The sequence below is a fragment of the Alligator sinensis genome, unplaced genomic scaffold (genome assembly GCF_000455745.1).
Source record: "Alligator sinensis unplaced genomic scaffold, ASM45574v1 scaffold512_2, whole genome shotgun sequence".
Lineage (NCBI taxonomy): Eukaryota > Metazoa > Chordata > Crocodylia > Alligatoridae > Alligator > Alligator sinensis.
In genome coordinates this window covers 1,926,638-1,941,475 of record NW_005842182.1, presented here as the reverse complement: position 1 = coordinate 1,941,475, position 14,838 = coordinate 1,926,638, and the positions used below count along the sequence as shown (strand labels likewise).

The 14,838-nt window shown below is 40.3% G+C and overlaps 1 protein-coding gene across 5 annotated transcripts in view; it reads left to right on the top strand.

Annotated features, from left to right (window-relative positions):
* Nucleotides 1-3,850: 3,850 nt before the first annotated feature.
* Nucleotides 3,851-14,838, top strand: part of PALLD (palladin, cytoskeletal associated protein) — a 355,143-nt gene continuing 344,155 nt past the window's right edge. For 4 of the 5 annotated variants that reach the window (XM_025207131.1, XM_025207130.1, XM_025207129.1 and 1 more), the window contains exons 1-2: nucleotides 3,851-4,039; nucleotides 7,511-8,563. In XM_025207131.1, the coding sequence (XP_025062916.1) occupies nucleotides 7,512-8,563 (1,052 nt within the window). In that variant the 5' untranslated portion in view covers nucleotides 3,851-4,039; nucleotide 7,511. The remainder of the gene's footprint in view (nucleotides 4,040-7,510; nucleotides 8,564-14,838) is intronic. The other variant, XM_025207133.1, reaches the window with a different exon arrangement.

Genomic DNA, 14,838 nt, shown 5'->3' with positions numbered 1-14,838 from the left:
AGGAATCCTCCGCATCCCACACGCTGTACTCTGCAAGCATCTCTTAACACACACATACCACACCCCTCCCAGCATCTGCAAGTTGCCTTAAGTATTTAGTTAGATATAGTTTGCAAAAGCTAGATATACCATAAAAAGATTACATAAAAAGATTACATCACTATCTAGCTAAGACAGACGTACAGAGTCCTTAGTATCACTTTCACCCCTCAATTCAGGAAGTTCCTTGGATTTCACTGGCAAGAAAGTTATTAGGTCAGCTTTAGTTCATGTTTCTTAGACTTACTTTAAATGCTGTGGAGCCTCATTTTGCTTTTTATCTGTCAAGGCATATTACATTTGTTGAATGCATTTGAATTCCTTATAACTCCCTGTGGCTTCAGATGATTCAGGTGTTTTCATGAAACTGTTCTACAGTACTGTAATCATTTGTCTCTAATTTGCATTTTGTGTTAATTTACCAATAGATCAAATAATAAGGTTTTTGCATTAACATGTGATTGCTAAAACCCCTGGACTATTCTCATCCTCCTGCTCTCTTTTCAGCCCTCTAAATCATGAATTCTCTTTTTCATTGAAATAGCTTTCAAAGGAGGAGTAGGCAGTGCCCCCCATAGCGGGTGCACTATGCTGGTGCACCTTGGTGATTAAAGCAGTTTCTCGAAGAATAGCTGCTGGTTTGAATTCCCTTATACTATGAAAGGAATTGAACCAACATCTCCTGTTTTCTATTCAAATTCTCTCAACCCTAACTATAGAAAATGTGGGTACTTCTGCTTGCTCTACCACTAAAACTGTCAGTTTAGAAATAAGCTCATTTTTCTGAAAGAGAATTTGTAGGTGCCTCTTTAGGAGAAGATTCTGGGCTGTGGATCCCAAGTAGACAGAAGTCAGGCACCTAAGCCAAGGATTTGCAACATATAGCACCACAGGCCATATCTGTCCCACAGAGCCACTGTATCCGGCCTGCAGGGCCCAAGGGCTTTGCTTGTGCCCAAGCCTGTGCCCTTGCTGAAGCTAAGTGGCAAGGAGCTATACCAGGGCTGGACAACTTCCAGCCAGTGGGGAGCTGCACTAGAGCCCTGCATCTGGAAGCTGCATGCATGCTGCTGCCAACTCCCCATTCCCTCTTCTATTTCCCAGCTGCAGCACAGAAGTGGTAGCAATATGGATCTTGCAGATGCCCAGCCCTGGCACAGCTCTCCACTGGGGGATGGATGCATCCATGCCCTAGCTGACAAGCAGGAGAGTAGGAAGAGTGGTGGCAGTGAAGGCACAGCTCCCAGTTGTCTGGCCCCGGCATGGGCACAAGGAAAGCCCCCTGCTGACATGCCATGGAAGCCATCTGGCTCACATCAGACCAAAGCTGGGCTGTTCCAGCTCACAGCTTTAAAAGGTTACTGGCCACTGACCTAAACTACAAAGAAAATTCCACCCTTCTGTCCTCAGCATTTCCTGTTGGCTAGCTCTAGGTACCTATCTGCTGAACATGCTGACTTTAGGAAGCTCCCTGCTCAGCGAGGCATTTTTGGTTCCCATTTTAGATGCCTCACTTTGCCCTTGTGCCCTTTGCCCTTGTGCCAAAGTCTAGGCAAAGTTTGAGTCCCTCTTTGGGGATCAGGCACCTAGGTCCTTTGTTGGACCTGGGTCTGTAGGACCTTAATCTGTAAAGCATCAGAGTGAGAATATTGTTCCTACTATCTGGGACACTCAACCTACTGTAAAGTGACCTGCATATCTAATGGTACTATGTAGAAGATAATTTTTGTTAGTAATCATAATAATAAGTAGGTAAGGATTTTGAATCACCAAAGTGGGGTCATAGTACAGAAGCAACAAAACTGGAAACTGTCCACTGATGAACTTAGCAAAGTCAATAGATGCCATCAGTAAATGAAACAAAGAAAAAAACAACATATTACTCTGTCACATTATAACATGTTTATGCCACTATAAACTATAAAAGTCACAACACTACTCCTGAGGTAAAAGTAAGGGAGAGAGAATGGGGAGAGACTGAGAGTTATCACATAAACATTTTCTACATAGGATACAAATGCATCCTATTATATTATATTATATTATATTATATTATATTATATTATATTATATTATATAGATATCTTTGTAATGTTTTAGGATCTGTATCTCCTCATGGAATCAGTGCTGTATCAAAGATAAACTGCAAACAATTTAACCTTAAAATTAATCTTCTTGGACTCTTATGTATTACTAACTTGCTGGAGTGGGTTTGATAGTGATATCCTCAATCAAAAATAACCCTGAGAAAAATATCAGTGAGTCTGCAGATAAAAAATATTTATCCAATATAATACCTAGGTAAGGAAAATTACCTGTAGATCTGCTGTCTTCCTGTATCTTCAAATTAGCCACTCACTGAGAAAAAGAATTAATACTAAAAAGCAGTAGGTGCCTGGGTACATGGGGTGCCACAAGAACCTTTGAAGGGTGGCGTGACGTATGAGGAGATAGCATGTGAATAGTTGGTAAATGAAGGCTCAAATCTCTGCTTGGCCACTCTGCAAGAAAGTGAGCACTGTATTATGTGTTAATCTTTTAAAAAGAGTAGTTCAATTGACAGGTCAATTGTTCAAGATCATGTGTATTACATTTTTTGTCATATCATTTCTAACAGATAACCTCCACTATTGCTACGATGACAAACTGGTTTGTTTTCTGATGAAAGAACTACATCACTGGTAATTAGATGATTTCTTGGAAGATAAGTATTAATTTCTAATGTATCTTCTAATTTTTTTAAAATAATATACCATTGATACTCAGAAATCTGAATGATTTTTGCTCTTGTTAGAATAGTGGAGCTCAGCCTGTTGGCCCTGCAGACTGGGGCAGAGTCAGTCCACAGGCCAGATCTATTACATAACCTTAATCCAACATGTGCTGGATTGAGCCCTGCTCCTACATATTATATCACACCCATGACCCTGGCCCCATGTGCCAGGTCACACCCAGCCCAGTCCCTGGCCTGGCCACACACATGGTAGATTGGCCCTGCCCCTGCCCCTTCATGCACTGGATCAGGCTGCTGCTCAGGCCCTGGCCCCAGCCCTGACCCTGCACACTCTAAATCAGACCTGGCTCTGGCCCAGGCCCTGACCCCCACCCCATGTACCAGACTGGGCCCATTATCCCAGCCCCAATCCTGCATGTGTCAGATCAGGCCTGCCACTTGGTCACTGGCCCTGGACGTTCCAGCCATATCCTATGTACAGGGCCATGTTATCTGGCCCATGGGGCTTAGAAATTTGATGGGAAGAGAAACCATGGTAGTGTTACTTGCCACCACCAGCCATCACCACATTTTTGGACTCCTAGGTAGCACCAGAGGCTGAATCACATGATTCCATAAGCCAGATCTGGCCTGTGGGCCAGGGGTGAAGCACCCCTGCATTAGAAGATTTTAATGTAATGAGAGCTATTGATTTAGCCTACAAATATTTTAACTACAGAAGCTGATTCCTTTTGATTTAAGGTTGCAGGAAAAAAAACAGAAATATTAAGATAAAACTCCTTATAAGGGAGCCATTTTTTCCATGTTGAAATTGCATACTGCATTGTACTGTGTATTTCTGGTGAATGGAGGCACCTTGACTGTGAACGAGGGCTACATTTTAAGATTTCTGACTACTGTAAAAAAGCAATCTGAAATGCTGTCTTCAATAGAACAAAAATGGAGCCTTTCAATGCTTAAGTTCCTTGAATTTCTAAGGACCTAGTAACAGAACGTGTTGTCGCTTCCAGGCCAAACGTCCCTTCTGCTGGAATTCTGAAACATGAGTTCAGCTACCAAATATAGATGAGTGGGGTAAGAATTACATAGTCACGGAAGACAGATGTAACTCACAGGCCACAGTTGCCTCAATGCTTACTGCGGACCAAGCAATCTTTAGTGAATAGCTAAAGCAACTTTCAGCCTTCTTAGACAAAGAAGAAAAGAACAGCCTTATCTGAAATAAATTATATTTGATATTCTTCAAACTGGCCTAACATTCATAAGGTCTGTAATATATTTGTTTGCAAAATTTAATTTATAGTGTTTGGGAGAGGGATAACAGCAAAAGGTTTCAAGAACCTTAATTTTCTTTCTTGCTTGTTTCTACAACATTATTAGACATTTTCCTTAAATTGTTACTCTTTGAAATTGCTTGGTTTTGTTGTTTTTCTCTTAAACAGCAAAATATTGTTTTTCTTTGTGTAGTTTTCCCAAATTTTCAGATGCTTGTATTTGTCCACTTATTATTTTCCTTTTTATTTCAGTGAGGAAATAGGAATATTTTTTTCCCATGCTAACCTATAGTAACGTTCTTGTCCACTGGATGTTTAAATATGATGAAGTATTCTTATTTCTTCTAAAACTATGAAAATGATTGTCCCTGTAGGAATATCACAGATTATAATAGCAGTCTTCTGTGTTAATGCTTAGAATATCTATGATAGTTTATATGAGAAAAAAACTGACCCACAGAAATAGTTTGTGCTTAAATAAAGTTGAACAGTCTAAATAACATATATATAAGTTTTAATTTTTGCTTTTAAAATTATGTAGTACATTGTTCTTTCATTACTCATTAGAAAGATGTGCAAAGCAGTGTTATAAATATGCTGTAGTCTAACCAGGAGAAGCCAAAAATAGCATTAGATAGTTCTAATTATGATCTTATATGCTACTTGATATGATTACTGTTATTTTAACTTTACTTAACTGTGATTTAAAGAAGCCAGCTATTCTATAGAACACTGTGGACTCCCTGGAGGAGAGTTACATTAAAATGGAAGTTGAAAATGTCTTCAAATCAAAATTTTCAAACCTGGATACCTGATTTAAAATCTATATCCATATTTAGGCACCAAATAAGTAGCCAGATTTTTCAGAAGTGTTGGTTACTTGTCATTTTTACTGATATGACTTACTTTTGATATCTAGCTGCTTTGTCTCTGTTTAACCAGATCCTCAAATGTGAAGTTTGAGAATTATGATGTTAGGTATATGTAAACCATTCTTCATATATAAATCAGATGCAAAATGATATAAAGGTCAAATAGCTGTACCAGGTCTGCCAGTTTACAATATTTGTATTTTAATATAAACTTAATATTTGCAGTCATGACAAGGGGCAATGAGCTGAATGCGGCTCTGATTTACATCCCACTGAGGCAACAGAACACCATGTGGTGGCAAACAATATGTAACCTTGAGGATGTGAGCATGAATTGGAAGGAGTCAGAGAATGAACCAGATTAGGCAAAGACATACTTATGAAGCAGAGTGCATTTAAAAACAATGAATTATCCTTCTAGCAAAAGAGCATATTTATACATTTTTATGCAAGGTTTTAAAAAAATAACTGTCCTAGAGACACAAATGCTACTGATTTAACCCTTGCTACCCTGGCCTATATCCAGGTGCCTTAACAGCTGGGCCAGCTGTTAGCCTTGCCAGCTCAAGTTCATTTTGTAAAGTGCAAAGATGTATTTGGTTATATATATATCTACTTTTTTTGATTTTGTAACAATTCATTGCCATGATTGTTTGATGCAAACAGGAGTGAAAGGAATCTCTTTGATCTAATTGCAGTAAAGACTAAGCCTATGGACTCAGTCTATAAAAACTCTGCTTCATTTTCCAAAATATAAAACACTTTGGTTTCTTTATACTTCCCTTTTATGTGCTTTCTTGTAATTCATTGGCAGGACATACAGAGAGAGAAGAGATAGCAAGAGGTGCACATACCGGTCCAAGAATTCAAACAATCTATCAGTCAGTTAATGATTACATGCTGGGTTAGCCTCAGTGAGGTAACTAAAAGTAATTTGAGCTTGCACAAGCTGATGTAAAATACATCCGAGTGCATCACATGACTATCAAGCCATCTATCAATCACTGAAAAATGCAATAGGACATACAGTGAAAATGCAAAGCTAAAACAATCTAATTTTAGAAAATTAAACTCTCATGGAAAGAATTACAGTAAAATGATGATAATCAAAGTTATTTTAAAATACTGTTTGCTTACTGATGATGTCAAACCTGTAATTATCATTCTTGGGACCAACTTGTCACCAAAGTAGCATCCAGGAATTTAAAAACATTTGAACACTTGGAGTTTTCTGTGGATCTTTCCACCTAGGAGAAATACAAGTTTTCTTCCTCCTGAACAAAACAAGCAGGGAATGAGATCTGCCAGAGAATATCATTCTCCTTAAAAAATGCTGTGGAAAAATTGAGGGGTATATGGAAACTTCTGTACTTTATACAAATACTTTTCTGGTGCTGGGTGGTACATGAAAAATATGAATAATACTCTTCTGGAGTGGTGTACAATATCTACAATGAGTGGTAATCTGATATCCCATTTAGAGAAATTATAAATATTTTGGATCATGCCACTGCAAAAGGCAAGTTCCAACAGGGATGAAAGAAGGGATAAAAGGTAAACAGCTATAATTATAATAATAGTAATAAATATATAGTTAATCAAAAGAAAAAGCACGTAAATTCTAATCAACAATATTCTAGAGACATCCTAATCTCAGAGATCCAAATATTAATATAGTTGGTTTAAGCCAGCACAACATTCACTTGTTGTGATTTGGCTTCACAGTATGCTATGAGTTATAATGATATTCTATAGGGAAAGGGATGCAGGTATAAGGATTCTTCAATATTAAGTGCGAAACCTTTCTAGGTTCAGCATATATGTATACACACATACAATCAGCACCTTGTATGTGATACTTGAATGAATGAAACAAAAAGTCCAGAATTAACTCTTTTTATTTACTGCAACCAATGGATACCAAACAGCAAATGAAAACCATACAAAGAAAACATTAAAGTTCATTATATATATTCTGCCATGCAGAATTTGGACATCACTGCTAGGATTGTATTTTACTAAGTCAGTGGTACACCCAACATGGTACACCAGCCACCATCATTTCCCTACTGAGCATGCTCAAAACTTCCCAAGATGGACGCAGTATCTGCCCATCACTCCACAAGGACTATTCAAGTCACACTTTGAACAGTTACCTCTTAGTAGAAGGAGATTACTTCCCTCCTAGTAGAAGTACATCACAGAAGTCAACATGAACTTAAACACAACTGTGGAATGGGTAAGCATTATCAGGAAGAAATGAATCACTTAGTGGAGAAGCTAAGTTTGCTTAGCAAAAGAGAGCATTTGCAAATTGGAAATCTGGTTTCATGCAGGTAACATAGTTCTGAAATATCTCATTTTTAAGTAAACTCTTGGTTCAGGATCAGGCTTGTTCTAAAATGAAATAAATGATCATGATACTCACAGTCCTTACATTGCTAGGTCTAATTCCCACCCATTCCCTGCAACTCCAGGTTTCATATCCACTTATTTGTAAGTAAACAACCTGCAGTTACATGAAAGGAGCATGTACCTAAGGTGTTTTTGTGTTCACTTTTTTATGGGGAATGTATTCATTTTTCTTCCAGAATGCAAGACAGAAGCTGTGAGCAAACAGTGCCTCTATCTTTAATGCTGAAGGAGGCTTACTCTTCAGAGAAAAGATCCCATGAGGGATACTCTGAAAACACATCAGAGGCTTCTTCATCCCATGACTCTTTTTATGATTCCCTATCAGACATGCACGATGGAGAATTTTCAAATGAGCTTTCTGCTTTTCTCAGCCAAGAGGAGATAAATAAGAGCCTTGACCTAGCCCGGGAGGCTATTGCTAATTCTAAGAAGGAGGATCAAAATACAGAACAGGAGTTGAGTCATTATTTTAACACTTCACTTCCAATCTCATCAGAAAATGCATCTTCTAGGGAGACCAAAGTGCATGAACAAGAAGCTTTGGGGAGGCCTCAAATAAGGAGCCCAATTTCACTGTCAATTACACCTCAAACTTTTCAAGAGCAACTGAAACAGCAATCACCCATGTCACCTCGGACAGCAAGCAGTTTTTTTTCTGGGAAGGAAGCAAACATCTCACCCTTGTTACCTGCTAGTCCCAGTTTTATTCGGAGTCTCAAAAATGCTCAGAAATGTGGTCCAAGTCTGCAAAAGACAAGTTCAAAGTCCAAATCAGTGCTCCAAGGAGATGCTCCTTTCAAGAGCAAGTTGTGTGACAAGGCTGCCACATTCATTGAAGAACTTTCTTCCATATTTAGAGAAGCAGCAAAGACAAGAGGCAGGAGTCCTGATGGGGACTCCTCTTCCCCAGACAGTGGATACCTGTCACCTAAAAAGAAACAGTCGGCCATGATGAATGCCACAGTGAGTCAGATCCCTGGTGAAACATATGAAAAGAGTAAATCTGAGATAGAGTTATCTGGTGAACATCAAAATGGAGAGCCCTTCCATGAGAAAAAAAATGTCACCCAGCAGAACGAAACTGTCTTACGCCACCAGCTCAGCAATGTAGGGGGTCAGAAGTCTTCAGCTCCTCGATTTATCCAGAAACTCAAAAGCCAGGAAGTTGCTGAAGGAACCAAGGTGCTGCTGTCTTGCCGAGTCGCTGGAAATCCAATACCTCATGTCAGGTAAGCACATGGTTTTATTACAATCCTCATAAACAACGGTTGTCATCTTCTAACTTTATTTCTAGGAATCAGTATTGCCAGGGACCTACCATTTGCATAGTACAGTATATAAAATGATCAGATATTCCCATTTCTTTAGATATGTTGCTATAACCTACACCTGTAGTAATTTCTTTGCCTTCATTTGTATAGTGGAGCACTGGCGTGTGCCTCCTCTTGTAAGGGAGCTAGCAGCCTGCATGGCTGTTTTCAGGTGGTGCAGGGAGCTAATGAGAAGCTCACCTGAATGAAAGAAGGCTCAGTCTGGAGCTATATGGCTAGGGACAGAAGTTACACACAAACCAGTTTAAGTGGTCAGAAACTGGTTTAAACCTGTAACGGAACAGAATTTCAGTGCACATTAACCACTTTCAAAATGACCAAAACTGGTTTAAGATAAACCTGGTTGGATGTAGTATCAGACTTAACTGATTTAGGTCAAACCAGTTTATGGAACTTCTGTCCCAGATCCCTTCCTGGTTCAAGTTAACTCACAGTCTCCCAGCATCCCAGGATGCTTTGCAGCCCTGGGCTACAATGCCTGCTCCACTGGAGCAGGGACTGCCTCACCCCTCTGCTCCTTAGCCTGCTTTCTGCTTGTGTCTGCCAGCCCATAGGGATGGCGGGGAGCAGGGGAACAGACCTCTAGTCCCCCTAGCCGGGGTCTGCACAGCACATGGTAGGAGGGAAAGCCCCTCTGGTGGGGGCTTTTCAGACCCTGGCAGCCCTCTCCCCTCCCAACTGCTGATTGCTTCAGTGGCTGCCACAGGAGGGATCCAGGAGCAGGAGTCCTCTGACCTGGATGCACCCCCCCCCAAACCCCTCCCCACACTCGTCCGAAGTAGATGTGAGACCAGATGCATGGGAAGAGGGGATTTGAACCAGCACAGTGTTCAAACCACCAGACTACAGGTTACAAGTTATCCAGCCCCATCTCCAGCTCTCCCATGTAGTAGTTTTGTCTCACTGAAGCCACAGTCTGGAAAAATACACGCTTAAAAACATGCTTAATCTAAACTCACCACTGAAAAAGGGTAATTTGTAGACATGTGTAACTGAATCAATCCCCTAGCTCAAACCTGCACATTGAGTTAATCAGTCTCTCCTGATGAAAAAAGGCTAGTGATGTTGCAGATAAAGAAAGAAAGAATTATTTGGTTTGGGCTGAGTGAGCCCATTTGACTATTTACAAATGACTGATGCATGCAGTCAGGGTAATCATGCATTTTTAAGGATTTTGCATGTATTTCTATAAATTTTTAAAAGGAAAAATACTCCTATGTTAACTTCAGACTGAAGAAAGCAAATTAAAGCTTCAGTACCCAAGTTAAAGTCTAAGAGTGTCAACCCAAGTATATTTCATTACTAATCACAGAAGTGCTTCATTCACTTTAGTTAATTCTAAGTAAACATGATATAACAATAGGGGGGGCTGTTGGCTGATAGCATACTATAGGAAAGTTAGTTGCCAGCAAGACTGCAAAAAGGAGTTTGGGGTGGGGAGTAGAGACTCCCATCTGTTACCCGTCTTCCTTGACCTTATCCTGCACAACTATACTAATGCAACCTGTAATGTAAATTGGTAAAGAAACTATTTTATGCATGTGGGAGACCCCAAGTAAGTTTCAAAATTACAAATAATGTTCTGTCAACTGTAGATACAGTTACAGCAGTGGCTGTATTGGAGTGGTTTAGATAAGTCCCTTTCTAAATCTAATTCAACTCAGGCAAATTTAAAATATGATGTAGGTTCCACTGTTGGCAAGCAGGGCAAACCCGTCACTGGTATCAAAGCTGGCTTGTGAACAGGTTACTAATAAGTCTGGGCTCCCCCTGCTGACTGTTTGGCTGCTTTTCCAGTAGCAGACAAGAAAATAGGAAGATTCATAGATTAACAGCACATCTTTTTTCTGCTTTGTAAACACAGATATTGAAAAAACGCTGCTGTCTAAAAAGTTTAAGCTGGGGCAAAGTTGTTTCTTAACCATTTGATAGTGTTCTTTTCTAAGATGAATGAAAATTATAAGCTATTTTCCCCAGATCATATACACAAGCCATGAGCCTTACCTTTTTTAGTAAAACTAGGTAAGTCAAACAGGCCTTATATCCTGGCCTTTCAAAGTATGGAAAATTAACAAAACACTCACATTGCTAAAAACATTTAAACTGGATATGCTGATATTAGCGAGGCACGCTAATTTACCACTTCCTTTTTGTTGTATGTCAGTCCTGAAACTTTATTGGCATGTTGTCTCTTTAGACCAGTGGTTCTCACCTTTTTTTTCCACACCCTGCTGCTGGGAGCAGAGTGTGGCAGCAGTGGCCCTGGGGCAGGGGAGCTCCCAGCACATGGCGCAGCTCCTCTTTTCTGTGTGGCACCGTCGGTATTGCCCCCACAACCCTCATTTGCGTCATGACCCAGGGTTGAGAACTGCTGCTTTAGACAGACTTATCTGCGTAGGAACTATAGACAAAAATCAAACAACAGGGAGAATTAGGCAGCTTCAAAGAGCAATTCTGAGAGCCTGGATACAGAGTGAGGAGGCTCCAAGAACTAGTGGATAGGAAACACAAAGTACTCTCTGAGCTTAAGCACCTAACTCAGAGCTGCATTTGAGACCCAGAATGTATGCTCATCTTCTAAGGTAAGCAACTCACTGAGCAGGATGTGGAGGGAGGATGAAAGTCAGTCAAGAGAATTTACTCCTTGTAGTGAATACCAAAGACAAAAAAAAATAAAACACTCTGATGAGTAACAGTGAAATATAAAGTGAGGAATTATTGTTGTAAATAGAAATATGCCATAACCTTGTTCTTTGGGTAAACCTGATATCTTTTATTAGACCAACTCAAATAGTTGGGCAAACTCTTAGCAAGCTTTCAGGTTTAAATACCCTTCATCAGGCTAAGGAAGCATATGTAGTTGGTATGTGCTTTTCCTAGAAGAGCTCTTCCTGGAAGAGTATATACCAATTGCAGATGCCTCCTCAGCCTGATGAAGGGTATTTAAACCTGAAAACTTGCTAAGAAGAATTTCTCCACCTATTTGAGTTGGTCTAATAAAAGATATCAGATTTACCCAAAGAACTTTGTCTGCCTATGTCCTTAGACCAACACGGCTACAACACATATCCCCATAACACCATTGAAATTTCTTCAACAGTAGAAAAAGGAACCATCCAGAAAAATATAAGAAACCTTATAGAAGGGGAAATTCCTTGATTTTATAGCTGCATTTCCTTGAAAGGCTTCTAACAATATTTTATGTCTAAGTAAAAACTTAGATTGGACAAATTCGTAAATGCCCTCAACAAAAAGGACGGTCAGATCAAAGAAGTTATCTTGAAACACATTTTCACTCCATTGCAATATGCTATTTTTCATAAAAGCATTTCAGAATGGCTGTACTTCCTTAAATTGAATAGCAAATGAGAATAAATGGTCTAAAAAAAAAAAAAAAAAGCAAGTGTTAAAAGGCAAGGAATGTGGAAAAGTTAGAAGCCAGCATCTTTTTAATCAAGCCAGACATATTATTAAAAATTAGCAATCAAATTGTAGAGTGGGGTTGTCCAAGTTTTAAGTGACTAGGGGCCACAAGGTAGTGTTGGCTGTGCCATGAGGGCACCCTTTCTACCATACCACACTGCACTGCCACCATCAGTTCCCCAGCTTTGCAGGTATTGCTGTGGCACACTACCCGCTGGCACAGGGGAAAGAAGCAAAAGCCAGAGGAGGGAGGAGAAACCCAGACACCTCAACTACTGCTGTAGCTTGAGCAATAGTGGGGGCAGTGGCCGGGTGGGAACCCAGAGACTTCAAATTAACCCTTTGCCAGGCACATGCAGCATGCAGACTATAAGCTGGACAGCCCCATTGCAGGCAATGCAAGTGTACTGTAAATTAAATGCATTATATTCCTTATTCATATTTTTATTTTTCCAGTTTATAGAACAGAAGTATAAGCACCTGACCTAAATGATTGGAACACAGCCTCTAGTTATATCATAGCAATGGGTCATTGTTATTATTTTGTCTGTCAGAAGAGAGAGGCAGTATTCTTGTTTTACTGTGCCCCTGGCTGCAGAAATGTGCAAGTAAAACACAGCATTGGGAAGATGTGTTCAAAAACTTATTTTTTTTAATACTATATTTACATTCCTATTAGAATCATTACAGATGTTGTGCTCATCCAGTTGGTGATATGTTAAACCCACGCCCACAAGGAACACCAGCTAGGGTCTGCCTGGCAGGGGCAAAGCAGCCCATGCCTGGCTTTTCCCCTGCTCCCCGCTTGAGCAGAGAGGTGGGGGCATGGCCAGATGGTGGCATGCTGAGGTCGAGGGGGAAGAGGGGATTTAAACCCCTCTCCCCCCATTCATCTCAGCCTGCCAGCATGGCCAGCATCTGGCCACACACCCCCACCTCTCCGCTTGAGCATGGAGTAAGGGAAAAGCCTGAGGAGCTGTTCCACCCCTGTCAGGCAGGCCAGGTTTAGAGCCAGGTTTCCCAGTCCCCACCCCCTTCTCAGCCAGCCGGAGCAGTGACAGTACTCCAGCTCATGAGCAGAAGGGTGGGGTCAGCCCTGCCCCACTGGAATAGACAGCAGAGCCCAGGGGAACAAATCATCCTCCAATGCTGCGGGACTGTGAGTTAACTTCAACTGGGAAGAAATCTGGAACAGAAGTTCCATAACCTGGTTTGACCTAAATCAGTTAAGTCTGATACTACATCCAACCAGGTTTATCTTAAACAGGTTTCAGTCATTGTGTTTGTGGTTTAAGTGCACTGAGCTTCTGTTCTGTTACAGGTTTAAGCCAGTTTCTGATCACTTAAACCAGTTTATGTGTAACTTCTGTCCCTAGCCTAGAAGACATTTTTTAAATGTCAGTGCTGTTCCAGGACAAGGCATTGAGAAGAAAATTAACTGCATTTTTTTCCAGCTCCTTTAATATCAACAATGAAGTGGTGATTTAAGAAAAGAAATATATTGTGATATGTGCCCCACCAAGGAATAACAATTTCAGTCTGAAGCCAATCGTTTTTTTCTCAGTGGCCTTATTGTAATCATATTCATTTTGCTGAAGAGGTCACTCTATCATTACACAAGCAAAAATAATTTGTACTATCTAATTTTCTTTAGTGAACAACACCAGAGGGCACTACAAAGCTCTTTCACTATATGTATTCTTAACACACATTTCAGAATGAACCATGATTATTCAGTCAGTTCAGTTGGTATTGTCAGACAGGCCAAATCAAAAATATGAATCGTCCAGATGGTTTGGATCTGGACTCATAAGCTAGGGATGGAAATTACACAAAACCAGTATAGTGATCAGAAACTAGTTCAAATCTGTAACACAAAAGAAGTTCAGTGCACATAAACTGCTTTCAAAATAGTTGAAACTAATAAACCTAGATGGATGTAGTATCAGACTCAACTGATTTAGGTTAAATCAGTTTATTGAACTTCTGTCCCAAATCCTCTCCAGATTCAAGTTAACTCACAGTCCCCCAGCATCCCAGGATGCTTTGCAACTCTCCTGCAAACCCCCCCACGCGCACACTCCCAGGGTGAACAGGCTAGCCTTGGCCCAAGTTGTCTTCTCCAGCCGAGCACAAAGGCATGCTCTAGCACCCCTCAGCTTCTGGTCTGGGCCGCTGCTGGCATGTAGCTACATTTCCAGAATAAAAAGTGAATGTCTGTTCACTTGCTTATCAGTTCAATCTATGCAGCTTAGACTAACCTGCAAAGATTGAATTGATTCAGCCTCGGGCCTTTTGACTGTCTATACTTAACCATAGTCCCCAGATTTTTAAGTATCTATTTTAAATGGATTTGCCAAGACTGTTATACTCTGATAAGATTACCTAATAGATTACCTAATATTAATATAACTTAGTTCACTGAGAGTCTTCAAAAGAACTGTACAATGTACATAGAGGAATCTTTTCACCTTTACCTTCACATTCTTCCTTGTCAGCAGGATTCAGACACTGACCTACTTCTCATTCTGTGTATAGTGAGCATGCATAATAGCTATGCTTTCCAGTTCATAGGTCTGTTCTCACCTATGTGCTAGAAAGTGGGCATACACTATGAAATACCAGCAATTGTCATGAGCAGTGGTATCATTAGAGTAGAGCAACTGGTGTAACCACCCCAGGCATCAATTTAGGCAAGAGGTGAAAAATATGGCTGGTACTGGCAAGCATGCAAACACACTAGTGGGTCA